This window comes from Bubalus bubalis, chromosome 13 (genome assembly GCF_019923935.1).
Source record: "Bubalus bubalis isolate 160015118507 breed Murrah chromosome 13, NDDB_SH_1, whole genome shotgun sequence".
NCBI lineage: Eukaryota > Metazoa > Chordata > Mammalia > Artiodactyla > Bovidae > Bubalus > Bubalus bubalis.
In genome coordinates this window covers 54,106,748-54,133,294 of record NC_059169.1, presented here as the reverse complement: position 1 = coordinate 54,133,294, position 26,547 = coordinate 54,106,748, and the positions used below count along the sequence as shown (strand labels likewise).

At 42.3% G+C, this 26,547-nt stretch overlaps 3 protein-coding genes across 6 annotated transcripts; 1 reads left to right on the top strand and 2 right to left on the bottom strand.

The window, feature by feature from the left end:
- Positions 1-280: 280 nt before the first annotated feature.
- MRPL57 (mitochondrial ribosomal protein L57) lies at positions 281-981 on the bottom strand. 3 transcript variants are annotated; one of them, XM_006073221.3, is made up of 2 exons: positions 848-981; positions 281-741 (listed from the first exon to the last, which is right to left on the bottom strand). In XM_006073221.3, exon 2 carries the CDS (start codon positions 734-736, stop codon positions 428-430), a length of 309 nt encoding a protein of 102 aa, XP_006073283.1. In that variant the 5' UTR covers positions 737-741; positions 848-981; the 3' UTR covers positions 281-427. The 3 variants fall into 3 exon arrangements, with proteins under 3 accessions (XP_006073283.1, XP_006073284.1, XP_006073285.1); XM_006073222.3 differs by having other exon boundaries at positions 281-773; positions 848-948; XM_006073223.3 differs by lacking the exon at positions 848-981 and adding an exon at positions 829-847.
- Positions 849-14,372, top strand: SKA3 (spindle and kinetochore associated complex subunit 3). Of its 2 annotated transcripts, XM_006073220.3 has the most exons (9): positions 850-1,158; positions 3,016-3,077; positions 3,188-3,353; positions 5,144-5,543; positions 7,837-7,919; positions 10,126-10,211; positions 11,378-11,560; positions 12,940-13,070; positions 13,350-14,372. In XM_006073220.3, the coding sequence occupies exons 1-8, from the start codon at positions 1,056-1,058 to the stop codon at positions 13,066-13,068; spliced, it is 1,212 nt and encodes a 403-aa protein (XP_006073282.1). In that variant the 5' UTR covers positions 850-1,055; the 3' UTR covers positions 13,069-13,070; positions 13,350-14,372. The 2 variants fall into 2 exon arrangements, with proteins under 2 accessions (XP_044783221.1, XP_006073282.1); XM_044927286.1 differs by lacking the exons at positions 3,016-3,077; positions 3,188-3,353 and having other exon boundaries at positions 849-1,158.
- A 5,044-nt stretch (positions 14,373-19,416) lies between these two features.
- SAP18 (Sin3A associated protein 18) lies at positions 19,417-25,313 on the bottom strand. Its single transcript, XM_006073227.3, has 4 exons — positions 25,153-25,313; positions 24,927-25,036; positions 20,051-20,173; positions 19,417-19,829 (listed from the first exon to the last, which is right to left on the bottom strand). Exons 1-4 carry the CDS (start codon positions 25,279-25,281, stop codon positions 19,673-19,675), a joined length of 519 nt encoding a protein of 172 aa, XP_006073289.1. The 5' UTR covers positions 25,282-25,313; the 3' UTR covers positions 19,417-19,672.
- Positions 25,314-26,547: the final 1,234 nt, after the last annotated feature.

Below are 26,547 nucleotides of genomic sequence, written 5' to 3'. Positions count from 1 at the left end.
ACTAATAACCACAAGTATTACTTGACTGTGACTACACTGTAGCTTACCTAGGCCAAAGATACAGATGGGTTTATCAAAAAAGCTTTAATTCAGCTTTTACTAAACATAATTTTCAGTTGTCCACTTTTAGAGGTAAATCTCAGCAGAAAACGTTATTTCCTTGAGTCTGTTTAACTGAAAAAGCTCGTTTTTTCCATTTGCGTTTAGTCAGTTATTGTTGACAGAAGGTACGGCTGCGTGATCAAGCCCCAACAAGAATCTCGCACTGACGCCCAAAAAGCACAGTTGGTAGCTTTATTGCGGCTTCGTACAAATGACGTTTATGTCGCTTGTGACGCAGGCCATGCCTGTACCGTCCCTCAAGGACGGACGAGCCCCGCCTGCGGGCAGTGGAGCGTGTGGGGCCGGGGGCCGGCGGGGCTCACGGTCAGGACCACTTCCTGGTGACGTTGAGGTGGTCGAGTTGGTCCTCCAGCCGACGGTGCGCGGGGAACTTGGCGGCCTGCGCCGCCTTGAGCGCCTCGAAGGCGGCCGCCCTGCGGGCCGCCGCGTGGCCGCGCTCCTGCTCGGCCGTGAGGAAGGGCCGGCTCAGCCAGTAGTGGTTCTCCGCTTCTATCTCCAGGCGACGGATCATATTCTGCTTCGCCAGTGCCGACACGGTCCGCGGCCGCCGGTGCTTCCCGATCCACTGCCGGCCGGGGATGCGGCCGCGGCACAGGAGCGCGGTCAGGAACATGGCGCCTGCCGAGGAAAAGAGAGGAGATGACTGCGCGCTGGATGCGGGAAATGGGACAGGGGAGCCCCGCAGCCTCCCGCAGGCCGCCTCACCCCGCGCCGCCCCACTCACTAGCCGTGCGTTCAGGGCGCGCTCCGCACCACGGGGAACGACGCCGGAAGTGGGATGCCGGAAGATCCCAGTCCGATCCGCTGTTGTCTCCTCGCGTGAGGCTTCACCTATCGCGAGAAAGGCCGTTCGCGGCTACGGGAACCAATGGCGCTTCCGGCGCCGGAATTCAAACGGCCGCGAGCTCTGAGGCGGGGAGCCGGCCTCTCCTATGGATCCGATCCGAGGTTTTTGCGGGAAGCTGCGGTCTCTGGCCGTCACCTTGGACAGCGAGACGGCCCGGCTGCAGCGAGCGCTGGAAGGAGAGGACAGCGGTGAGTGAGCCGCGGGAGGGGCAGTGAAGAGTGTGAGTTGCCATCCCGGGGGCTGGGGGCGGTCTTCAAGTCCACGGAGTGTGTGCTAATAAAAACACGACCAAAAGAGGAAACGTGTCGTTTGATAGCAGCTTCTCTGCACTGTTCTTGACACGTGAAGTGACTTTCAGTTGAGTTCAGTCGACCAGTCGTACCCGACTCTTTGCGACCCCATGAACCGCAGCATGCCAGGCCTCCCTGTCTATCACCAGCTCCCGGAGTCCACCCAAACCCATGTCCATTGAGTCGGTGATGCCATCCAACCGTCTCATCCTCTGTCGTCCCCTTTTCCTCCTGCCCTCAATCTTTCCCACCATCAGGGTCTTTTCAAATGAGACAGCTCTGAGCATTGGAGTTTCAGCTTCAACATTAGTCCTACCAGTGAACACCCAGGACTGATCTTCAGGATGGACTGGTTGGATCTCCTTGCAGTCCAAGGGACTCTCAAGAGTCTTCAACACCATAGTTCAAAAGCATCAATTCTTCGGTGCTCAGCTTCCTTTATAGTCCACCTGTCACATCCATACATGACCACTGGAAAAACCATAGCCTTGACTAGACAGACCTTTGTTGACAAAGTAATGTTTCTGCTTTTGAATATGCTGTCTAGGTTGGTCATAACTTTCCTTCCAAGGAGTGAGCGTCTTTTAATTTCATGGCTGCAATCACCATCTGCAGTGATTTTGGAGCCCAGAAAAATAAAGTCAGCCACTGTTTCCTCTGTTTCCCATCTATTTCCCATGAATTGATGGGACCGGATGCTATATTAGTTTTCTGAATGTTGAGCTTTAAGCCAACTTTTTCACTCTCCACTTTAACTTTCATCAAGAAGCTCTTTAGTTCCTCTTCACTTTCTGCCATAAGGGTGGTGTCATCTGCATATCTGAGGTTATTGATGTTTCTCCCGACAATCTTGATTCCAGCTTGCGCTTCATCCAGCCCAGAGTTTCTCATGATGTACTCTGCATAGAAGTTAAATAAGCAGGGTGACAATATACAGCCTTGACGTACTCCTTTCCTATTTGGAACCAGTCTGTTGTTCCATGTCCAGTTCTAACTGTTGCTTCCTGACCTGCATACAGGTTTCTCAAGAGGCAGGTCAGGTGGTCCTTGGTCTCACCCAAATAGCCCACAGTCGTAGTGTATTTTCCCCAACAATTCGTTTTGCCTACAGAAACGCTAGTACTCAACACTGCTTTCTAATAAGGCAGAATTCTCCACCACTGACATTTGTATTAGGGGTTTTTTTTTAAGTTTTTGGAAGAGTAGTTCAGATTTTGAGATTATTTTGTGTGTCATAATTGTAATATGCCTTAAAATATTGCACCCTGTAGGCACAGACTCCTTTTACTTTAATAATGTTGTCGATAGTTTTTCAGCCGTTTCAAAATGTTTATGCTTGTGACTGTGAAAACAATGTATGTGCACAGCAAAAAGTTTGAGGTAATGGGAAAGTAGAAAATCTTTCCTACAACCTCACCACCAGAAGACACCGCTATTAATTTTCAATAGCTTTTCTACTATTCTTATTTTTCGCTGTTGCTTTGTTACGCTTGACTTTGTTTACATGGTTGAGATAATGCTATAAGACACAGAATTGTATGAATGGTTTTGGATTTTTAATATACAGCAGAATTGCTTTCCATAAAGCTTTACCTGCTTATCAGTGTAGATATGTTCACTTTGAAAGTTCATCAAACTATATATTTCTGTACTTTTCTATATAAAGATTTTATGATTCTAAAAAAATTATATTTTCTATTTTCTTATTTTTTCCTTTCATTGTTATACTTTTTCCATTCAATATTCATATTGAAGACTTTGAAGACTGTCCAATGAGAGTTCTACATGACCTTAACTCAGAAGTACGAATTCTAAAGGTATCACTCCTACAATATTAATTTATCATTTTTATGTGGTAATTTTTACAAAATTATAAATAGACTTAGTCAAATGTTAAATTAAAATGTACTTTGTTTTTTCATGAAAGGATGATGTCAATATTCTTCTTGATAAAGCAAACTTGGAAAGTCAAGAAAACATTGGTTTCATAAAACTAACAAAAATATTGATGAGAAAGAATTCAATGGATATCATGAAAATAAAAGAGTTTTTCCAGAAGTATGGATATACTCCACGTGCCAAGAAAAATTCAGGTGTGAATAACTAGCCTTTAATAGCATTTGTTTTAGTATTAAAGCAGCATAATTAAGACTACTATAGGGTTGCCCATCGTTTCTAGTTCTGATTCTGCCATTATGTAATAGACATTTGATCGTTTATTCAGCAATCCCTGTGTTCTGGATGCAGTGCTGATTGGTAGTGCAGTGTGAAGGCAGTCCTTGCTCTCCTTTACAAATGCTAGATGAGAACCAATACAGTGCTCAATGAAAGAAGGGTGCAAGATAAACCTACATGACTTAAGGATATCTGGTTGTTGGTCAGTTTTGACAATAAATAGCTGAGAGACTAAGCCATGGTATTTCACTTTCTCACTCTCAGTTTCTTCCTCCATAGAATGAGAAATTTTGGGCTATGTAAATTCATAAAGTCCTTTTTAGTTATAAAATGCTGATGACGGGTAGGAGAGCATGGTGTTTTAGAATTTAGAGTCAAACTGCCTGAGTTCAAATCTAATTTCACTACCTGCTAGTTATATTCATCTTTGACCAGTTACTTTGTACCTGAATTTGTCATCTCTAAAGTAGAGATTTTGTTTGTTTTCTGACCCCACCAGGGCCACAGCCCTGAAAGTGCTGAGTTCTGACTACGGGACCACCAGGGAAGTCCTGTAAAGTAGAGATGTTTAATAGTAGCTACCTCTGAGGTTGTGTAAGAATTAAATGAGACAAAATTTGTTTAGAACGGGACCTTGTATGCTAATCATCCATTGTTAACTATTGTTGTTAGTGTTATACCCATACCTGTAAGGAACTAATTTCAGTATGCTTCAGTGTCTTCATTTCTGTTATGAAAATGATCTTTGTGTGTAAATAAAAAATTAATTAGATTCAACAAATATGTACATATTGAGATATATGAAAGGTAAGTTAAACAGCCTGCATGGTATAATGGAAAGAATTTAGTTGACTTTGGTGTGAACAAGTTGACTTTGGTTACTCAGAAACTGGTTCCACTGTACTAGTAACTTCTCTAAATTACTTTTCCTCACTAGTGAAATAGAGCTGCCAATAAGTACCTCCCTAAGAGGTAGTAATAATGGTGATGACTTTATTTTATTAAACTCATCAGTGACAGCCTTGTAATCAATTCAGCAGTAGTTTTTCTGGTAGTTCTTCTGACGTTTCTCAGAATTAACAGAAAGCACAGTGCCAAAACACAATTCTGAATCAGCAGCTCTTCAAGGGCCAAAAGCCAGGAAATCAAAGTTTTTATAACCTTACTTTTTTTTTAATGGTGCATCCTTCAGCTTTAATGTGTCATGGGTTATGCAGACAAAAACAAAATCCTGTCCTAGTTCATTTCAGCTGCCAATTAAAACAAGGAACGTAATGTCTTCAAAGAAAAAGTGTGTGCCTCTTCATTTCCCTCAATCTGTTGGATCTCTTAGTTGGTCAAGTAAATGTACAGCCTAAACTTACCCCTTTTCTCTGCCTTTGAGCCCAAAAGATTCTGACAGGGATCTATAGGGTTAGGGTTAAGAAATTGCAGTTTTATTTGTGGGTACTGATTTTTCATCTTTGAACAGTTTACTTCCCTCCTCTGATGTATCATTAAGATGAAATATGGAGATATAAGCAGTACATGTCAGAAAGTGAAAGGTACAATTGAAATTTAAAAAGAAGAATATTTTCTCCTTAGAAAATAAAGAGAGAGCTTTTGCTGATTGGGGACATTTCAGATGGAGCTGTTTTATGTGGTTGTAGTACATGACGTTTTCTAGTTTGATGTTTGACCAGAATATGACCTTGATTTTTCCTCTCAGTGGATGAGCAAGAAGTCACCGACTCGAAACCAGAGTCCAGTGAATGTGAACGTCCTGAGAAGCCTGACGTGAAAGATGATTTGTTGGATTCTGCTGCTGCAAGCACTTCTGTTTCTGAGAAGTCACCGCGTAGTCCACAACTTTCTGATTTTGGACTTGAGCGGTACATCGTATCCCAAGTTCTACCAAACCCTCCCCAAGCAGTAAACAACCAGAAGGAAGAGCCAAAAATTTTAACTCCATTTTCCAAACACTCACTAGTAAAAACTCCAAAATGTGCACTAAAGATGGATGATTTTGAGTGTGTAACTCCTAAATTAGAACACTTTGGTATCTCTGAATATACTATGTGTTTAAATGACGATTACACAATTGGACTTAAAAATGTGAAAACTAACAGGTAAGCAGCTTTCTTAAAAGAAATATTTTATTTAACTTTCTTAATCTTTTGTATTTATTGATTTTTTCCCCCTAGAAGAAATCTCAGACAATACTTTTCTTTCAAAGGTTTCCAGATACTTCATATTTCAAACTTCTCTGAATCACCAATTCCATCAGTAAAGTGTGAACTATTAGTTTCCTTGGTTTAGAAGAAATAGAAGATTTTGAATAAGAGCCTGAAAACACTTGGTATGGAAACTTGGGAAGAAAAGAGGATCTAGGATAGAGCACAGATTTCTGATTCGTTGCTCAGGAACTAAAAGAATACCTGCAGCTTGGGGGTCCCTGGAGAAAAATGGCAACCCACTCCAGTGTTCTTGCCTAGAAAATTCCATGGACAGAGGAGCCTAGTGGGCTACAGTCCATGAGGTTGTAGAGTCAGCCACAACTGAGCACAGCTTGGAGGTAAAAGTGTTGAGTTTCTTTACATGTTGGTTTTGAGGTACTCTTAAGCTTAGGTATTGAAATACGAATTTGAAGCACAGTGATGAATTCCATGCTACACTGAAGAGATATGGGAGTGATCAGTATAGAAGTGGTAATTAATGTTAAAATGAAAATACCACATATCAAAGTACCACTCTTAAATGCATATCGTTAAGAACTGTAGTTATTAAAAAGGGAAAATAAACATTCAACTCAAACTGTCAGAAAAAAACAATTGGAGAAAAGAGACAGGAGTATTTGGAAACTCATAAAATATAAGTTTCCTATGATTCAAAAAAAAAAAGTAGGATAATTTCAATAGATGTCAAGAATTTTATGAAATTAGACACCCATTCTTCATTTAAATTGTTAACTCTCAGTAAAAGGATACTTCATTAATGTGATAATGTGAATATCTAACTTAATGGTGAAGCTGTCACCATTATTAAACATCATTGGTTTTATTTTGTTTTTGTTTTTGTTTTTTTTAACGTTCTTAATGTTGTAGCCAATGTAATGAGATACAAAACAGAAATAAAGATTACCGTGATGTATTTCTAGGCCATGTTTTGTACCTGGGCAACTTGAGAAAGGCACAGCTAAAATCTGTAGAAGCTGATGTAAGATTTATTTTATATAAGATAACTACTTAAAATAATATGCTTTGCCATATTTTATTATAACTAGTTGGTAAATACAGGGGGAAAGTCATGAAAATTCTCAACAAAAAAGTAAAATACTCATGCAGTTGTATGTGAAAGACCTATATGAATAAAACCACTAAACATTTCTAAGTTAAAGGGAAAATTAGAATGAAAAAGTATACCATGTTCCTTAGCAGAATGACTGAATATTACTAAGATGTTTAATCGTATCAAGTTAATTTATGGATATCATACAATTAAAATAAAACCTTAGGTTTTTTTTATTTCCTCTAAGGTGGAGCATAAGGGATGTGTGAGAAAACTATTCAAATGATTTGGAATAATAAAAAGTAAGGATAACTAAGAAAATAATGAAAAATAACAGTAATGAGGGGATTTAACTTACTGGTTATTAAAATATATAAAGCTACAGTAAGTAAAACAGTATAAAATTGTGACAGAATGGACCTATTGCAGAAACAGAATAGCCAAGAAACAGCCTCTAATTTACCTAAGGATTTAATATGTACTGAAGATGTTTTTCAAGTAAAGATTATTCAGTAAATTACACTAGGACAGTTTGTTAATTGAACTATTTTATTGTATTCAGTGATGTTCTTTTTTATAACTATATTTCAGACATCTGGGTAATTGGCTAGAACAACTTTAATAAGATGGCAGAGTCAGTCTTAGTCTAAAAAATGTTCTTAATCTCTGTCTGTATACTGGTATAAAATTCCACTTTATGATTTTGAAGCCAAGAGCTAACAGTTTCTATATTTGAACCAAGGAGTTGAACTCACAGCTTTCCTTGAAGTCAATTTTTTGTTTTTTTGGACTGTGTGGCATGCAGGATCCTGCTTCCCCAACCAGGGATCCAGCTTGCACCCCCTGCAGTGGAAAAAGCAGAATCCCAACCACTGGACCACCAGGAAATTCCCTAAGTCAAAGACTTTTAACCACTTCTAAGTCAAAGCTGCCAATACAAAATAGTTCTTAACCTTTTTTGAGCTATGGATATACATTTAAAAAAAGAAAAGAAAAAAGATTTCCATGGAATTTATCTTCCATAAAACATAATTGAATGTCCAGACTTAATGATATATAATAAGGTTAAATAATTTTCCAGAGATTTAATATTAACTTTTTTTAACTCTAATATTTCCCTATGAATCACACCAGTGAGACCATAGAAACAGAACCAGTGCCCAATGATAATGTCTTTGCCACTCCTGGCCTCATAACCCAGCCATTGGGAAAAAACAGTAAGTATGAATTTCAAGTTATTTCTCAGCCATACTCTTTGCAGACTATCTTTGTACAATAAATGGTCCTATCACCTAAGACATTCTAATAGCCTTCTGCATCTTCTCGGTTCATAATACTGAATTATATAGTGTACCATTGTACCATTCCATTCAGGTTCAGTATGATTTCATACAAGAGAAATACAGTTTTCTGTTGTTCACACTCTTCCTGATTATATTCAGTGTTTTTGAGCTTGTTTGTTAACATTTTAACTTAAAATATAAATATTAACTCACCAATCTTTAATATAGAGCCAGTAGTACATTTTTTTTGTTTGAATTTAGCTTCAGCTTATTGATTAGAGTTCTAGATTATCTTTCTTACATAAACCACACCCAGAATATATCAGCCATCATTTCAGATTTTGGATTTTTTTAATAGTAGAAAAACTTAAAATATTTTCATGTAGTGTTTTCACATTTGTCCCAGCAAACATGAAAACATTGGTTTTTATGTAAATATAAAATTTAAAATCCTAGAGTTTTATGATTTTGAATAATTATAATCTATACCAAATTTATTGGAAACTTTTTAAGGTAACTATTCTGTCAAGTCTTTAAAGTTTTGGACATATTTTCAGAAAAATTCTCTTTCAGTGCTAACTTCACTGACTTCTTACTAAATTAACAAGTCCTGATGGCATAAACAATTTGAAAAAATACAGCTGACTCATAGTAAGCTGAGCTCAACTTATAAGAGCATGATTATATTAAATAGAGGCCTTTAAAAAAAAAGGTTGAACCACTACCTCTTTCACACCACACTCAGAAATCAATTCCCAGTGAACTATAACTTTTTAGAAAATTATAATGGAAGATACCTTTATGCCTTCTGAAGTGAAATGGGTTTTCCAAAGAATAGTTTACTGACTAAAATTCTTCAATATATCATTGGCAATATCTTTTATGGAAGGAACAGAATGCTTAGGCTTATCCATTAATACTTTGGTTAAGTGTAAGCTTATTAATAGAGCCATATTTTATTTGTTTCTTAAGGGATAGTTGTTGTTTAGTCATTAAGCCATGTCCAGCTCTTTGTGACCCCATGGACTGTAGCCCTCTGGGCTCTGTCCATAGGATTTTCCAGGCAAGAATACTGGAGTGGGTTGCCATATCCTCTTCCAGGGGATCTTCCTGACCCAGGGATCAAACCTGCATCTCCTGCGTTGGCAGCCAGATTCTTTACCACTGAGCCACCTGGGAATCCCTTACTTAGTCTAGAAAATGCTAAAATGATACTATAGAGTGGCTGTTTTGGTTTACTGTCTCCAACATTGTTTGAATTCCTGTTTCTCCATCTTTCTAGCATTTGATGATTAGATTAGATAAAATTTTGCCAGTTTAATTATTTTGCTAACATATTTACTTTTCTCTGGTATTTAAGGTTTCTTTCACACTTTGTTAACAGACAGCAAATCTCTCTTTGTGCATGGTTGCTAGGATCTCTTTTTTTGTTCCAATGGCTGTTTTTCCATCCCTGACTAACCAAGTAACTTGTAGTTACTTACTATAGCTTTAGAGTAAGTCCTAATGTCTTGAAAGGCAATTGACCTTCCTTGACCTCTTCCTCCTCATGTTTCATCTGCAGAAATTTGATTTTCCCATAAAGGTCTTATACAGTTTTTAATAGATTTATATGTAGGTATATTTTTATTGCTATTGTAAAACATATTCTTTTTCAAATATAGTTTTTATTGTTTGTAGAGCTTATACTAGAACTGTTCATTTTTGTGCATTACATTTGCACCTTGCAACCTTGCTCAACTTTTATTAGTGCTAATCCCTGGTGACTCAGATGGTAAAGAATCTGCTGGCAATGCAGGAGACATGGGTTTGATCCCTGGGTCAGGAAGATCCCCTGGAGGAGGGCATGGCAATCCACTCCAGTATTCTTGCCTGGAGAATTCCATGGACAGAGGAGCCTGGCGGGCTACAGTCCATGGGGTCACAAAGAGTTGGACATGACTGAGCGACTAACACTTTGAACTTTGAACGATAACTAGATTGTGAATAGGACAGTTTTGTTTTTTTTCCAGTCAAGTACACACTAAAGTTAGAATATTTTAAGTTATTAAAAATAAAGTGCACAGTTGATACAGACAAATTTTATAAAACTTAAAGTCTTTTAGATCTGTATTTTCATGCCCTTGTATGTGTCTTCTAGATGCTGAGCACACACATTCTCCCTTGGCACCTACATTCTGCACTCCTGGTTTGAAAGTCCCTTCTACGAAGACCAGCACAGCTATGGTAAACATCCATCCCTAGTGAATCCGACACACTATTTCCAGACGCAGTCAGTCTGTTTAGAATACATAGGCTGCAGTAGCCTTAGGGAGTGTATTTAGTATTTCCAGAGGATCATTTGGCAGCATGTATCCAGAGCTTTCCATTTTTTTCACACCCTTTAACCAGAATTTATTCTCAGGCATATTGGGACAGAGATTTTTAACAGTAAAGTTATGGCCCTTATTTATAAAAGCAGAACATGGGAACAAATGTCAAATGATAAAGGGGGAAAAAGCTTATTAAGGAAATCCATAAGATCCAGTGTCATGTGGCAAGCATGTTTTAAAAAACAGATAAGAACATAGAATGTTTTCAAGAAAAATGTAATGTGGACAGTGATACGTATGTGTATGTATACATGTACACACATACACATATATTTTAAGGAAGAATAATGGATAGAAACACCAAAATGGGTGATTCTTACACCTTTTATTCCAAAATTTTCCCAGTGAACAAATGTACTGTGTATGCAAAATCTCATCCCTGTGTCAAGTTGTCATGCACACTTAGACAACCAGTTCTGGTAGAGGGGCCGTCAGCGGATCCTCCAGCAGTGATGAAAATGGTCTGTACTTGTGTGTTCTCCGGCTGGGAGTCAGCTACTGAGCACGTGAAATGTGTCTGGTGCAGCTGAGGCACTCACTTTCAGTTTTTTAAATTTTATTAATGTATAATTGCACCATGTACCTTGTTGTAATCCACTGTGTTCCTGGCCATGTGGAAGGCACCCCCTCAGTGTTCCCTCTGCCCCTGGGGAGACAGGCCGGGTCAGTGGGAATGGGCCACTACCTCCCTGGCAGAGCTCCTCATCGCTGTGACTCTGGCTTGGCCAGGATAGAGTTGCCCGAGTCTGGATGGTGAATCCATCTAAATCTGGGGCTCAGCCAGCCAGTCTGCTTAGACTGCACGTGCAGCCCTCCCTCAGCCCCACGTAATGAACATGGTGCTGTGTCCTCCCCATGCCCTTTCTTTGTGTCCTTGATTGTATTTCGTTCTCGGTCAGGGAAGAGGGGGTCACTTTGGGCCTCCTTAGAGATCCCAACAGAGCTAACGATTGATGAACAATTTTTATCACTATATTACTTTATACCCCTGTAATTTAATGATTTCTTTTTATTCAATAGGTATCCACAAACAGTTCATCAAATGACTTAGAAACAAAAGAAAGTACATCATTAGTTTCAAATTCAGACGAGTGCTTTGAGAATTTTGCAGATCCCTCTTCTCCTACAATTTCTTCTTACGAGAATCTGCTCAAAACACCTACACCTCCAGAAGTTACTACGATTCCAGAAGATATTCGCCAGGTTATTTTTCTAGGCTATTGTTTTGGTTTATTTTTCCTGCAAAAAGACCTGAAATGGATACAAACTGTATTATTTATCAGGCTAATGTGCTGGTATGGATCTAAATCTTAATTCTGGCCTGTTAAGGCCATCTAAGCTGGCTAAGGCTCTTCAGAGCTGACCTGTGATGTCACTATACTTTTGTGCCCTCATAAGGCATTTTCTCCTTAATTTCATGTTCTTAAATGTATTCTTAAAATATTTTCTAATGATTGTTCAAATGTGATCACCTTGGTAACCATGTCTCCCCTGAGGTTTCTGGCAAGATCAGAAATGTCATTTACCCTTTGGTTCTCCATTGTTGGAGAACCCTGAATAACTTGGATCAGGGTTTCTTGAACTTGAGACGTCCAGATGTCTTGGACCTCAGTTTGAGAAGCACTTGTTTAAATATGTTAGAATATCTGATTCTTTTTTTGTGTGACCTCCACATGGCTTGCAGGATCTTAGTTCCCTGAGCAGGGATTGAACCCAGGCTCCAGCAGTGAAAGTGCTGAGTCCTAACCACTGGACCGCCAGGGAAGTCCCATAGAATATCTGATTCTTTGTTTTGTTTTTATTTTTGTATCTGATTCTTTAGTACAACATAATTTACCAGCAGTCTGTTGGGCTGGTTTATAACAACTACCTATTCCACTAAGTAACCACTCTGATTCTTTGAGCATCCCCGCTTAATAAAGTTAAGTATTTGGCTTAGTTAAGTGCTTAAGCAAATGGAATTCTTAATAACCATTATAGAAACCTTCCTAGCTTATGGAGAAGGAGAATACTTGGGGAAATACCCAAATGCCATTGGAAGGGACTCATCCTAAGATATCAGTAAAGCATTTGCTTTCCTGGCATTATAATAAGTTGAGGAAGGAGCATTTCCTGTCTATAGCATCATACAGTCTCCAGTTTGCCATAGTGCCTCTTCTCTATTTCTGTGTTAAAGGAGGGAAATATTGTATTTAACATATCAGCTCTTTATGAAAAATTATAGTTAATACTTCAGGTTCTTCTTTGTATAATTTTTCCTTTGAGCATCTTTATCTATCTTTATGTGCATCTGCTGATCTTTCCTTTGAGCATCTTTGTAAAGGCCTGATTTGCTCTCGGGGCTGCCCTGCTGCTTGCTTCCTTTGACCTGTGGTACATTTAGAAGCTTTCCAGCCTGTATGCCCAAGCTCACCCTCTAACATCTCCATCTCTTCTGCGCTGTGGAATGTCTGTGCTGCTAAACATTCTGCTTCAAATAACCCATATCTTCACATTTTCCTTGACCTTTACTGACTGTTTTATAAAGGCTTCAGATTTATGTTGTTTGTATGGCGCAGTAAAAGGAATTTGCTTTCTTTTAGATTTTATCAAAATACAACTCAAACCTAGCATCTCCAGTAGCAGTTAGAGCGGTGTCACCCATCAACGTGTTCCTTCCTCGGCATGGAGGACAGAATATGCGAGATGCCAGCAACAAAGAAAACTGGTGAACGTGAGTATGTTCCCATGTTATCTGAGGAAAACATTGAAAAGTTCACATTGGGATGGCGAGTAAACATCTGGAGTTGACACTTGCAGCTTAGGACACAACCCAGAGCTCGTGATCCCTACGTCTCCAGCTCCCACACTAGCCCCCTGGACGATGTCGCTGGGAGTTCATTCCCAATTGTATTATGAGTGTGAAAACAGAGGTCTTCAGTGTCCTGTCATTTGTCTTGTTGAAGGCTACTGGTTATATCCAACTGATATTTTTTATTGTATCTTCCTACAGAAATGATAGTGGATCCATCCTTCCATTATGGAAACGGAACAGAATGAGATGAACGCAAAGCTGGTCTCACTTTGTTTTCAACATCCCTACGTCGTCCCCCTTTTGAAAAACCAATTCATGTTAAAGATGAGTATGGACACTAATAGCATAAAGTGCTTTTTATTAAGTTTGATTTAATCTAACCTGTCGTGTAGTTCAGCTGCTCAGTTTTGAAAGATCATTACTATTTCACTGATTTCAAGTTTACCCTGCCTCATGGAACTATGTGGTTTAAGTAATATTAGGAAGCAGGATAAATAATTTTTGAAATTTAAACATTACTGTTTGCCACTCAAATGAGGCCACCTTCAGTCTTCTTGGGGCTGGACAATTGGTAGAGCTGGGCTTCTTCCTTGGGGCTAGCTCTGCCCGCTGTCTCCTCATGACTGTCCCAAGTCTTCTACACCTTTTAACAATGTTCTTTCAGACTCTGCTGTTTACAAAAGACAGCTTAAACTGATGTAGGAAAAGAGGAATATATAGGTCTAGGTAGCTATACTGAAGTGGGTGTCTCAAACATTTGGACTTAAGACACTCGCCTGCTGTCATGTCAGGATGGGTGTTTTCCTCTAACTTGTCGGTTTCATGCTCTCAAATCAGCTCTTCCCAACACGACTGCAACCTCCCCAGACCCCCATCTAGCTCAGCGCCCAGCAGAGCCCAAGCCTCACCCTCTGGAAGATCCTAGGCATCCTCCTGAGTGGGTGCTCCTCTCTGGACTGTCAGCTGTGCCTGTGGACCTGTCTCTGAGAGCACCAGGCTGCCCTGTCCATGGAGCCCAAGAGCATTATGATCTAAGTCAAGCTGATTCAGCAAAGATTATCCTCTTTTATGGTTGTGCCTTGAAAGTCAAATGGGAAGACGCATCACATTGTGTCTCTTTGTTTCGTCAGAAGATTGTCACTGAAGAACAACTTATTCTTTGTTCTAGTAACTACTGAGTAGCTACAATTTAAATTTTGCTAAATAAAATGTTAAATTCAAGATACTTAATTTTGCTTTTCAAGATAAGCTCTGGTCAGCCTTATAGTATATGAGGCTAACTCCTGAACTGTATCAGCCTTTTGTACACTGTTTACCGTGGCTCAGTGTATGTAAGTCCACAGAATGGATAGGATTGCTTAAGGAGGAGTGAGTATATTCACAGTGTACTAAGGACTGAATCCTGGAGTTCTCATTTTAGAAGATGGAAAGAGGCAGAAAAATCTAGCAAAAGAGATGGAGAAGCAGCCAGGGAAACAGGAATAAAGTATTTCAAGGAGAGTGATCAGTTCTGTCAGTATTGTTGAGAATCCAAATAAAAAAGACAGAATTACCACTGGACTTGGCAAAGTCACTGTTACTGACAGCATTGATGAATTCTCACAGAGTGCTTGGGATGAGTGTCTGGAGTTGGGTAGAGAGGTTGGAGGTGAGGAAGCAAAGACCATGAACTAATATGGCTCTTTTCATCAGTTTTATTCAAGGAGGGAGAGAAGAAATGGTGTGGCAACCAGAGGGGGTGTGAGTGAAACAGGAGTGTTGGGAGATGGGACATAAACATTATAGGAAGCACTTCCAGTGGCCTGCTGGGTGTCCCCACTTGTCTTGTGAGGGCCTTGCAAATTGAGCTTCTCTGGAATTTCTTTCCTTAGCTCTCACCACTCTCCTCCTGTGATCCTAATTTCTGTTCCTTAGAACTAGGCTACTTCTAGCTTATCAGGCTTCAAACGTGACCCTTCAGTGTCTTCCCTTTGCTCCTAAGATGAACCCAAGGTCCCACAGTAGCCTCCATGACCGCCCCTGTGTGGCCTGACCCTCGGTCACTCTCCATCTACTCTTGCAGCCTGCGCTCCGGTCTTCCCTTCCTCCCCTCACCAACGCCCACCCCCGTGGCTGGCTCTCCCTCGTCTCCATAGGCTGTAGATCCTTGACCTTTCTGTCCGCTTACCACTCCGACCCCCATACAGGAAAACAATGTTCTGCTTTTCCTTGAACTCATAGCCCAGCTCCAAGATCTAACAAGCAGGGCCACAGTCCCTGACCACACAGGTCGGGGCTGGGCACATGACTGACGTGAGATCTAAGAGCCAGTTCTGGGCCTCTGGGGGAACGTCCAGGAAGAGCAGCGTGCTTTTCTGGGTGTGCCGAGGTGAACACTCAGAGCTGCAAAGGGCGAGCCCGCCTGAGGAGGGGCTGCTGCTGAAGCTCCCACAGGAGACTTGTGACTCCACCTCTTCAGGTAAGTGGTTCATAAATCCATCTTCCACCCCAACCCTGCACCCCCGTTTCCTTGTTACATGAAACTCCAACCAGTGTTAGCTTATCTGTTTCAGGTCTCAGATTAAAAGTTATTCTATCAAAGAGTTTAACCATTTTTCCAGTCAGCACCCCATTCTCATCCTTTATAGAACTTGGTAGAATGTGTGACAGAATGTTCCTTGCCCCACCAGACCAAAGCTCAGTGGGGACAAGGAGCTCACTGGCTCCCTTGTTCACTGTTACACGGGCACCTGCCAGGCCGGAAGGGCCTAACTGGGCCAGGCATGGTACATTCATTACATTTGTCAACCCACTGAATTTTTTTAAAGTAACTCCTAATGAATAGGTGCTAGCACTTCCATTTGGCAGATGAAAATGTGGAGGCCTTGATGATGGACTTTTCTTTCCATGCCCCATTTCCCTCCCCAGGCCTTGCTGACTGCACCTGGGGTGTACCCCTTCCCCTCCATTCTCCACCATGCCCCCACCTCCTCACCTTCATCTCCAGCCAAATTCCGGGAAAGTACCTGATGCTTCAATGCCTTTGTTTACACCACACCCTTAATCTACTGGGAGCCTAAATGCAACCCTATGGGTGCTGAACAAGCTCACCTGCCATCTTCAGCATAACCTTTCTCTCTCAACCCTTTCCTATCCACCTGTGATCATCCGCACTTACACCTTCTGTCATGAGACAAAGGCTTTCTGAGGAAGGACCTGCATGTCAGGTTTTTCTCCACCCCAGGTGCAGGGTACCTGGTGTGTAATAGGCACTCATTCCACATACTTTTTCCCTGGAAGTGTGCAAAGAGTAATAATTACAATTTCTGACAGCTTTATCAATAATGTATGCAGATTTTGAAAGTACTTCAGATGGTTCTTTGGATTCAGTTTAAATTGTTTTAATTTTATTTTATTCATGACACTGTCTCAGGAGTTGGTTATAGCTGGGCTGGCCTGCGAGCCTGTGGAGTAGGAAATTCTGACAACTGAGGGCACGAAGCAAGGGAGGGGCTACAAACACCTTTTATCTTGTGTTTAAAACAGCTATTTACTGAACAGTCACTCTCTACCAGGCAGTCCTCCAGGCCCCTTTCCCTGGCTTTTCCCAACGGTGTGAGGTGGGTGTGTGATTAGGACACCCTTATACAATGAACTCCTCACATTTCCAGGCTGACAGGTTTTTCTTATTAAAATTATATTGGTATTTAGTATTAAAATTGCTTTTTGTATGTATGTGTTAGTTCCTCAGTCACGTCTGACTCTTTATGATCCCATAGACTATAGCCTGCCAGGCTTCTCTGTCCATGGAATTCTCCAGACAAGAATTGTGGAGTGAGTTGCCATTCCATTCTCCAGGGGATCTTCCCAACCCAGGGATGGAACCCAGGTCTCCTGCATTGCAGGCAGATTGTTTACCATGTAAGCCACCAGGGATAGGTTTTAGCTTATTCCTCCTAGGAATTACTGGGGGGTGGGAATCAATAACTGTCCTCATAAAATAGTTGCCTGGCTAGTTCCTGATTAGCAGAATAAACACTTCCTTCAAGGTTGTTTCATTACAGATTCCAAGAAACTACAGAGATTTTTAAGAACAACCTGTTTAAGCAATGGTGCTTCCCCAGGGGCTCAGCGCTAAAAGAACCCACCTGCCAGTGCAGGAGACCCTGGTTTGATCCCTGGGTCAAGATGATCCCCTAGAAAAGGAAATGGCAACCCACTCCAGTATTCTTGCCTGGGAAATTCCACAGACAGAGGAGCCTGGAGGGCTACAGTCCATGGGGTCACAAAGAGTCAGACACGACTGAGCAACTAAACAATCTAAGCAATAAAGTACATACAAGGACACACAGACCTCACTGGCTGCTCAGATACTAAAACCAGAAGCCATGACCATATTATTTAAAAGAGGCGTTTGGTTTGTACAAAGACTGAACCAGGTCCACATGCTCCAGATGACATCCCTTGGCAGAGTCTTCACAGACAACGGCTTTGCTGCCAGAACAGGACTGGTGGAGCTGGGTGGGCGCCAGCCTGAAGGGAGCTGAAGACAACAGCACACTATTTCTGGAAACATGTTTTCAGTCATCCATTGTTGGCTTCCTCGCTTCACAGCCCACATTGCGAGCTGTTATTTAAAGCAGGCCTCCATTTCAGCTGAAGTGAAGATATAGCCACTGCCTGCACCTCAGTGCTGAAGGTGAAATGAGATTAGGCACCACTCAGCACTCATAACTGCTTGGTCACAGTAAGTTTGGAATTCGCGATAGAACAGAAACAGGCTGAGTTCAGCTCTATTTAAGAGTAAGAGTTTGCCTAACAGTTTGAACTGCTTTCTTTCCCCTTCACAGTTATCCCTATAGGCACAAACACAGAGTTGATATCTGAAACATGGACACAACTGAGCGACTGATCTGATACCTGAAACTAATATATTGTTATATACCAATTTTACCTAAAAAAAAAAATCCATGTTGAAACAAAGTGAACAAGCCACTTTATTTTCAGCCAGTGGGAGAGTAACCTGGAATAATTACAGGAAAGCCCCACTGGAAGAGTTCACACCGTTATGAAAATTTGGCTTGGGAAGTCCCATATTGACTTTCTGTCTTGATCTACAGAGTACATTGTTTCTTCTCCACAAACAGGATGGTAATTAATCATGGTTCTTCTTCTCCAATATATCAGGTTTAAGTTAATTTTATGACTTACGGAGCTCAAGCCTAGCTGATCTGAATGAATCAAGCACTGAGGGGTTTGGGGCAAAGCTCAGTGGAGAAGAGGCCCTAGGTCTGGGCTCCAGGTCCACGACTGTCACCTACCTGCTGGCTGACTGACCCTGATCCTACAAGTGTCAGGTTTCCAAGGCTGCTTTTGTCTGTACAAGATCAAACTACTACAATCTTACTTTGCTAGTAATATATATTTTTTAATTTGGGGATACACAGTTTCAAAGTTTTCTATGCAACAGAATGAAGGTAATAGGGCTTAATCACATACTGCACACTGAGACTGGAACTGTTCTGTGGACGAGATGGCACCTGTTCTGTTTATGTTTTATAAAGTCCTACTTTATGGCTAACTTTGTTATTAGTCTTCACAGTACTGTAGGCTGCCACTTCTTATTTTACAAATTTTAAACAAACAAATTCAGGTAACTTGTCCAAGGTGCTCCTAGCGTAACCAGGATTTACATGTTCAGCCCACCTGGTTTTAACCACTCTGTATACTGCCTCAAATCAGACATGAGTCAGCCCCAGCACTGAAGAGGGTGTGTGAACACCTCCTGCTTACTCAGCTCGACCTCATCCCGGACCTTCTCCCATGCTCTCAAGTTTCCTCTTTCATTCTCCCTGCATTTTCAGATCTTCAAGGTAAATCTATCCTTATCCTAAGTTCTAACCCTTGTTCCTCTCTACTGCTTCCCTGCCCTCAAAATGTTCTATTTTCCCCATTTTTGAAGCATAAAAGACCTCACTGTGCCACCTTTTCTCTAACTTGTCATCACATCCTGTTTCAGGCAGGCCACTCTTCAAACACAGACAGCTTCTTCAACTTGCCTCAGCTCAGTCTGTTCCAAAACACTCCAGCTGCACCCCCTCATTCCCACAGGTCCTCTTCCCAAGTCCATACAAGCTTCTAGGTGACAAACCCCTGTTCCATTTAATATAATATGGCTTTCTTGTTCTGCCCCATTTGGGCCAAAACATAGCAACTCCATCATTTAGCATAAACAAGCAATACTATTTAAACCCCAAACCCAGGCCCCATTAACTTTCACACTCAAGATGATTGCAACATATATTTAACAATACAGTTTTACATAGAATGCTAAGAGCACTTTTATATTTTACAGAAGAACTTGAAACATATGGACTTTCTATTAATATACCATAGCAAAGCCAAATCTAATTCCTAAATAGATGCATTACAATTTGTTTATAGAGTTTAAAGGCTTAATGGCAATAAGGAGGGGAGGAAGTAGTCAAAGTTTATTTTACATAACTGACTGGAAAATAAATTCAAGAAAAAGCAAGTACAATTTAATACGGTCTCATGCGCCCTGAAGTAGGTGGTGCCCGATTTGGAGGGGTGATCGCTATGTCCAGATAGTCTCCTATTTGGAACTTCTGCGACTGCAGGGTCATGGAGTCATCAGTCCCCTTTCTCCCAGACATGGTGCTGCCAATCTCCTTTACTCTGCAGGAAAGGAGATCAACTGTTACAGGGTGGCTGAGCAATGATACTGTGTGTGTCCTAAAAAGTCAATGTGGGGCTGGATTTGCTCCATGATCTTAGAACACAATAAAAATGTAATACATAATAATCTAAACTAGAAAGTAAGATAATATGGATTATCCCTAGCAGCTAAAACATACTGAAATCAGATTATAAGGAATTAAAAATGAAAAGTTACCTACCGATAGCCAGGCCTTTTAAGATCCGTAAAAACAATTGCAAAATTGAAGTGTGTGCCTTTTTTTCTGGCTTCTGGGTAGACTTCTTTTACTAAACTAGTCAATTCTTTCAAGGTTGCATCCATCCTGAATTTAAGGGGGAAAAAAAGACAATCAGCAATAATATAACAAGGATACTGACATAATGAATTAGTTACATGTGTCTCAATTGCAACTTTGTTAGAAACTGTCACGGTCTCACAACTGACTTAATTTTAAAGCACCTAATAATACTATTTGCCCCCAAATACTATTTCCCCTTATCAGCCTCAGTGTTTGAAATTTTCATGAATGAAGGTAGACTAGACTGGTAGTGTGCTAAAGGGACTTCAGAATTACCCCACTGCCTTTGCTGCTATGCAATATCTCACTGACCTAGTGATTTATCCACTTAAGGATAACTAGTCCAAATTAATCCAAATTATCAAATTAACTGTTTTTCATTATTTCAGAGGCATACTTTTCTACATTTTAGCATCTCTGAAATTGGAATGCATCTTAGAATCAATGTGTCGGGAAAGCATTTTCATAAAGATTCTGCATTGTTTTCCTTTCTGAGACTGAATGTCCTGATGAGTTCTGCAATAGATGGAAAAGCCAACGAAGCACATGGAATTTTTAAGGCTAAGCATAGGCTCCTTTGCGAAGAAGGCGATGGCACCCCACTCCAGTACTCTTGCCTGGAAAATCCCATGGGTGGAGGAGCCTGGTAGGCTGCAATCCATGGGGTCACGAAGAGTCGGACACGACTGAGCGACTTCACTTTCACTTTTCACTTTCATGCACTGGAGAAGGAAATGGCAACCCACTCTAGTGTTTTTGCCTGGGGAATCCGAGGGACGGGGGAGCCTGGTGGGCTGCCCTCTGTGGGGTCGCACAGAGTCAGACACAACTGAAGTGACTTAGCAGCAGCAGCAGCAGCAGCAGCAGCAGCAGCAGCATTGGCTCCTTTCACAATATATATTCCTGCCCTGCCAATTTCTATTTGAACTGAGAACTTTATATAGACCTTGAGCCAATATGACACAATCCGGAAAAATCTTCTAAAATATAAGCATCAGGTATTAGGAGCAACAGTCTAAGTTTTTGAACTGTCTTCTTCCCTGACACCTGGGAGCATGAAATGGAGGAAAAGGAACTTGGAAGCAGCACTGTCGAAGGGTGCTATACAGTGACCTGGGATGCAAGGCACCAGTGAAGAGCCCTAAGGCATTAAGCAGGGGATCAAACACCCAAGAAGTCATCTAGTTTAAACTCAGTTCCCTATTTACACCATCTCCACTACATCACACTCAGGTAAAAAACCATGGCTTCAGCTGCACTGAGAGCAAAAAGGCCACAATGATCACATCACCTTTCCTTCTCTACTGCTGAATCCTTCTCAGTACACCCGGAACAACTCTACAGTGTCCCCCAAACATGCCCTTCTTCTCATATGACCATCACCCTCTTAGATGCCCAGGTCACAAACCTAAGAGTGGTAAAGTTCTTCCCACCTCTGGCCTGTTGTTTCTACCTCCTAAAGACAGATCAAGTAGGACTTCCCTGGTGGTCCCATGGTTGACTCTGGGATTCCACTGCAGGGGGCACAGGTTTCCATCCCTGCTTGGGGAACTAAGATCCTGCAAGTCTTGAAGTGCAGCTAAAAGACAGACCAATCTATTTTTTTCTCCATCCCCACCATCAGGCTATACTTAACCTCTCATTATTCAAATCTCTGCAAGAGTTCCTGGTGACTGTAAGGGTCAGTTTTATATGTCAATTTAGGAAAATACAGCTCCTAATTATTCAAACACTAAGGTAGGTGTTTTTGAGACGGGATCAAAAATCTATAATCAGTTGACTTTAAAGTGATTATCCAAGATGATCTGAGTAAACCTCATTCAATCAATCAGTGAGCCTCATTCAATCAGTTGAAAAGGCTTCATACTGGACCTAAGACTTCCCTGAAGAAATTCCAAAAGCTTATGCTGGAGAGTTCCAGCCTGCACCACAGACCTAGGCAATCCCCACTACTATGTGAGCCATTTCTTGCTCTATCTCCTATTGGTCTGTTTTTCTCACTCAACCCTATTTCAGTGATCGAGATAATTCTCTTCCAGTAACCTGTTTAGTGACCACCCAAGCACAAGATCTATCACTTCTGGGGTGGGGTGTTCCCCCAGCTCCACACAGTCCCTTGGACTTTAGCCAATTCAACTAGCTTCTGCTGGGCTCCTCACTCCTCTTTCCTGGACTTATCTCAAGGCCACCTACTTTGGCCCCTCAGTCTATTTCTACAAATTGAGAATCCCCAATATTCCCTCACTGCTGCTTCTGGAACAGCAGGGCTCCATTCTGTCCCTCACCAACATCCAGTCTGTCTTTGGCCACCATTTTGAGGTGTAAGATAAGGTTCTCTTGTTTGGTTGCAGTTTATGGACAGGACAATTGAGAAGGGGATTTAATTTTTTGTAATTTTTTTTTCTTTGAGAGTAGAGAGTGTGGCACAATCTCACCCTCCATCTCCACCCTGAAGTCTTAGCATTTATTCCATCTGCTTTCTTTTGGAGATTGAGTTTACTCTAGAGAGGGGGTGGAACCCTCTTTATACTCTTCAGTCAAATCAAGTATCTGGCAAGTAGGAACTCTTAATTTATTGGAGGAAATATAGACTAATCTATCTGAACAGAAGTGTTCATCAATCTGTTAATAAAAGTTCTTCTCTATAAGTTAAATCGACCTTCCTGAACTGTTTTCCTGGAATAATACTGAACTAGAATCATACTAGAAATAGAGGAAAACAACAGAATGGGAAAGACTAGAAATCTCTTGAAGAAAATTAGAGATACCAAGGGAACATTTCATGCAAAGATGGGCTCAATAAAGGACAGAAATGGTATGGACCTAACAGAAGCAGAAGATATTAAGAAGACATGGCAAGAATACACAGAAGAACTGTATAAAAAAGATTTTCACAACCTAGATAATCACGATGGTGTGATCACTGACCTAGAGCCAGACATCCTGGAATGTGAAGTCAAGTGGGCCTTAGAAAGCATCACTACAAACAAGGGTGATGGAATTCCAGTTGAACTATTCCAAATCCTGAAAGATGATGCTGTCAAAGTGCTGCACTCAATATGCCAGCACATTTGGAAAACTCAGCAGTGGCCACAGGACTGGAAAAGGTCAGTTTTCATTCCAATCTCAAAGAAAGGCAATGCCAAAGAATGCTCCAACTACCACATAATTGCACTCATCTCACACGCTAGTAAAGTAATGCTCAAAATTCTCCAAGCCAGGCTTCAGCAATATGTGAACCGTGAACTTCCAGATGTTCAAGCTGGTTTTAGAAAAGGCAGAGGAACCAGAGATCACATTGCCAACATCCGCTGGGTCATGGAAAAAGCAAGAGAGTTCTAGAAAAACATCTATTTCTGCTTTCTTGACTATGCCAAAGCCTTTGACTGTGTGGATCACAATAAACTGTGGAAAATTCTGCAAGAGATGGGAATACCAGACCACCTGATCTGCCTCTTGAGAAATCTGTCTGCAGGTCAGGAAGCAACAGTTAGAACTGGACATGGAACAACAGACTGGTTCCAAATAGGAAAAGGAGTACATCAAGGCTGTACATTGTCACCCTGTTTATTTAACTTATGTGCAGAGTACATCATGAGAAACACTGGACTGGAAGAAACACAAGCTGGAATCAAGATTGCCAGGAGAAATATCAATAACCTCAGATATGCAAATGACGCCACCCTTATGGCAGAAAGTGAAGAGGCACTAAAGAGCCTCTTGATGAAAGTGAAAGAGGAGAGTGAAAAAGTTGGCTTAAAGCTCAACATTCAGAAAATGAAGATCATGGCATCTGGTCCCATCACTTCATGAGAAATAGATGGGGAAACAGTGGAAAGAATGTCAGACTTTATTTTTTTGGGCTCCAAAATCACTGCAGATGGTGACTGCAGCCATGAAATTAAAAGCAGCTTACTCCCTGGAAGGAAAGTTATGACCAACCTAGATAGCATATTCAAAAGCAGAGACATTACTTTGCTAACAAAGGTTCGTCTAGTCAAGGCTATGGTTTTTCCTGTGGTCATGTATGGATGTGAGAGTTGGACTGTGAAGAAGGCTGAGCGCCGAAGAATTCCCATTATTATTGCCTACTGGGTACAGACCTTCTGTTGTAGGGAATTTAAAAGTTTTGAAAATAGTACTGGTTGCACCGAAATGTACCCTAAAACAATTAAAATGACAAGTGTCACATATTTACATTAGGCATACTTTAAATAATTATACACCTTTTACTGCTACTAAAAAGCCACTATAACGTCAAACCAAGGAACTGCATATGGCTTGCTGTACCTAACGGCCCTAGTCAGACGTGGGTAGGGAAGGTACACAAACATTCAGGTACACAAACCCTCAGTAAACACATCAAAAGCTTCTCCATTAAGCACATCAAAATCCACCCGGTTTCGTTGTTTTGAAGCTGGGGCACCAAAAGCTTAATATTAGCACACGCGCTCTACGAGGCCGACGAGTATCACCCAATAGCACCACTCCCCTCCCCAAATTATTCTAGTGCCACCCTATACCAAGAGCCCCTTGGGAGCCTCTGCGGCACTGGACGACCGACGTGTCACTTCCGTACCCAGCAGTCACCAACAGTGACAGCAGTCCTGGGTCAATTCTTTACAACCCAGAAGTTTCAACGTGAGCGGTCAAAGCGCCACAAGACGAGTTAACACCATTTCCTCACCGAACCTCGACCTCCCGTGAACTGCCTCCAGAGGCCCCGAGCCGAGGAGAGCCCGAAGGCGGCAGGTGGGTCCCCGACCCCCTGACTCACCAAGTGTAGATCTGCAGCTCGCTGGAGGGCACGTTTCCGCGGGAGAACTCGTCCATGCGGTGGTGGCGGCCGTTGTTGGTGGTGAAGACGCGCAGGAGCAGCGGGCAGGTCTGGGGGCGGGACAGGGGGGAGTCAGGAGGCTGCAAGCGCGGTCCCGACCCTTCCCTCCGGCCCCGCACCGCAGCCCCACCTCCCCAGGGACCCCTGCATCTCTCCGGACCCTCACCTTCTCCCGATCGATGGGCTTCTCCGGCTCCTTCTTAATTTCCTCCTGGGTAACGCGCGACTCCACCGCCATCTTCCTTCTCCGGCCCGCGAGACGCTCGCTCTGACCTCCGACCCCGGCAGCGAGCATGAGAACCAAGCCTCTCGCGAGGAGACGCTCGAGGTTTTATATATGACCGGTTCGAGGGCGGGGCGTCTCCCGGCGCAGGCGCACTAGCTATGCTAGGCGCTAGCTCGGCAGGCGCGCCTGCGCGTTGGCTCCTGGGAAGGGGCGGGCACTGGCGTCGCGGGCGGGGCGCTGAAGCAGAGTCTCGCGCGCAGAGGGACGGCTTGAGGGACGCGGACGCGGGACTGCGGAAGCTAAGAGTGAGCGCGCGTTGGGAATTGCAGTGGGCAGCTCTCAGGGCGGAGGCCGGGGCGCTGTTGTGTGTACTACAATCGCTAATCGGAAAAGGCGGGTACACCTGATTAGATTAAAATGAGGAAAAACAAAACAAAACTTAAGAGAGAGAAGCCGACTGGGAAGAGACGACCGAGAGGCGTGTGGTGGCCGGAAAGCTGGTGTCCAGAGCGTCCATGGACTCCTGGAGAAAAGCACGGTGGGAAGTGGGGGAAAGAGTTGGAAAGGTGCTTTAAAACGAAGAAGTCCAGGAGTCCGGTCAGCACCGAAGGCTCTGGAGCGCAGGGCTAACCCGGACGCGCTAAAACCACAAGGACTGGCTTTTCAGGAAGAAAAGTTATGACCAACCTAGACAGCGTATTAAAAAACAGAGACATTCCTTTGCCAACAAAGGTCAGTCTAGTCAAAGCTAGGGTCTTTCCAGTAGTCATGTATGGATGTGAGAGTTGGACTTTAAAGAAAGTTGAGCCCTAAAGAATTGATGCTTTTGAACTGTGGTATTGGAGAACTCTTGAGAGCCCCTTGGACTGCACGGAGATCCAACCAGTCCGTCCTAAAGGAAATCAGTCCTGTATAGTCATTAGAAGGACTGATGCTGAAGCGGAAGCTCCAATACTTTGGCCACCTGATGCTAAGAACTGACTCACTTGAAAAGACCCTGATGCTGGGAAATATTGAAGGGAGAAGGGGAAAACAGGATGAGATGGTTGGATGGCATCACCGACACAATGGATATGAGTTTGAGCAAGTTGCGGGAGTTGGTGAAGGACAGGGAAGCCTGGCGTGCTGCAGTTCCTACGGTCGCAGAGTCGGACGCCACTGGGCGACTGAACTGAACTGAATACTTCAGACAGACTACACGCGCTGGCTTGACAGGAGATGCGTGACCTGTGTTGTGGGTAGACTGAGGGGATTCTCTGAGGCTGGCGGCGGTATAGACTGGGCACCCGCCCTGGACAGAGGGTCGCATGGTAACAGTGAAGGTGCCTGTACTTC

Coding starts and splice junctions, on each gene's coding strand:
- MRPL57 (XM_006073221.3), bottom strand. CDS start 736: ATGTTCCTGACCGCGCTCCTGTGCCGCGGCCGCATCCCCGGCCGGCAG.
- SKA3 (XM_006073220.3), top strand. CDS start 1,056: ATGGATCCGATCCGAGGTTTTTGCGGGAAGCTGCGGTCTCTGGCCGTC. Junction 3,354..5,143: donor ACGTGCCAAGAAAAATTCAG/GTGTGAATAACT, acceptor TTTTCCTCTCAG/TGGATGAGCAAGAAGTCACC. Junction 7,920..10,125: donor CCAGCCATTGGGAAAAAACA/GTAAGTATGAAT, acceptor TGTGTCTTCTAG/ATGCTGAGCACACACATTCT.
- SAP18 (XM_006073227.3), bottom strand. CDS start 25,281: ATGCTCGCTGCCGGGGTCGGAGGTCAGAGCGAGCGTCTCGCGGGCCGG. Junction 25,037..25,152: donor AGCCCATCGATCGGGAGAAG/GTGAGGGTCCGG, acceptor TCCCGCCCCCAG/ACCTGCCCGCTGCTCCTGCG. Junction 20,174..24,926: donor GAGCTGCAGATCTACACTTG/GTGAGTCAGGGG, acceptor CCTTAAATTCAG/GATGGATGCAACCTTGAAAG.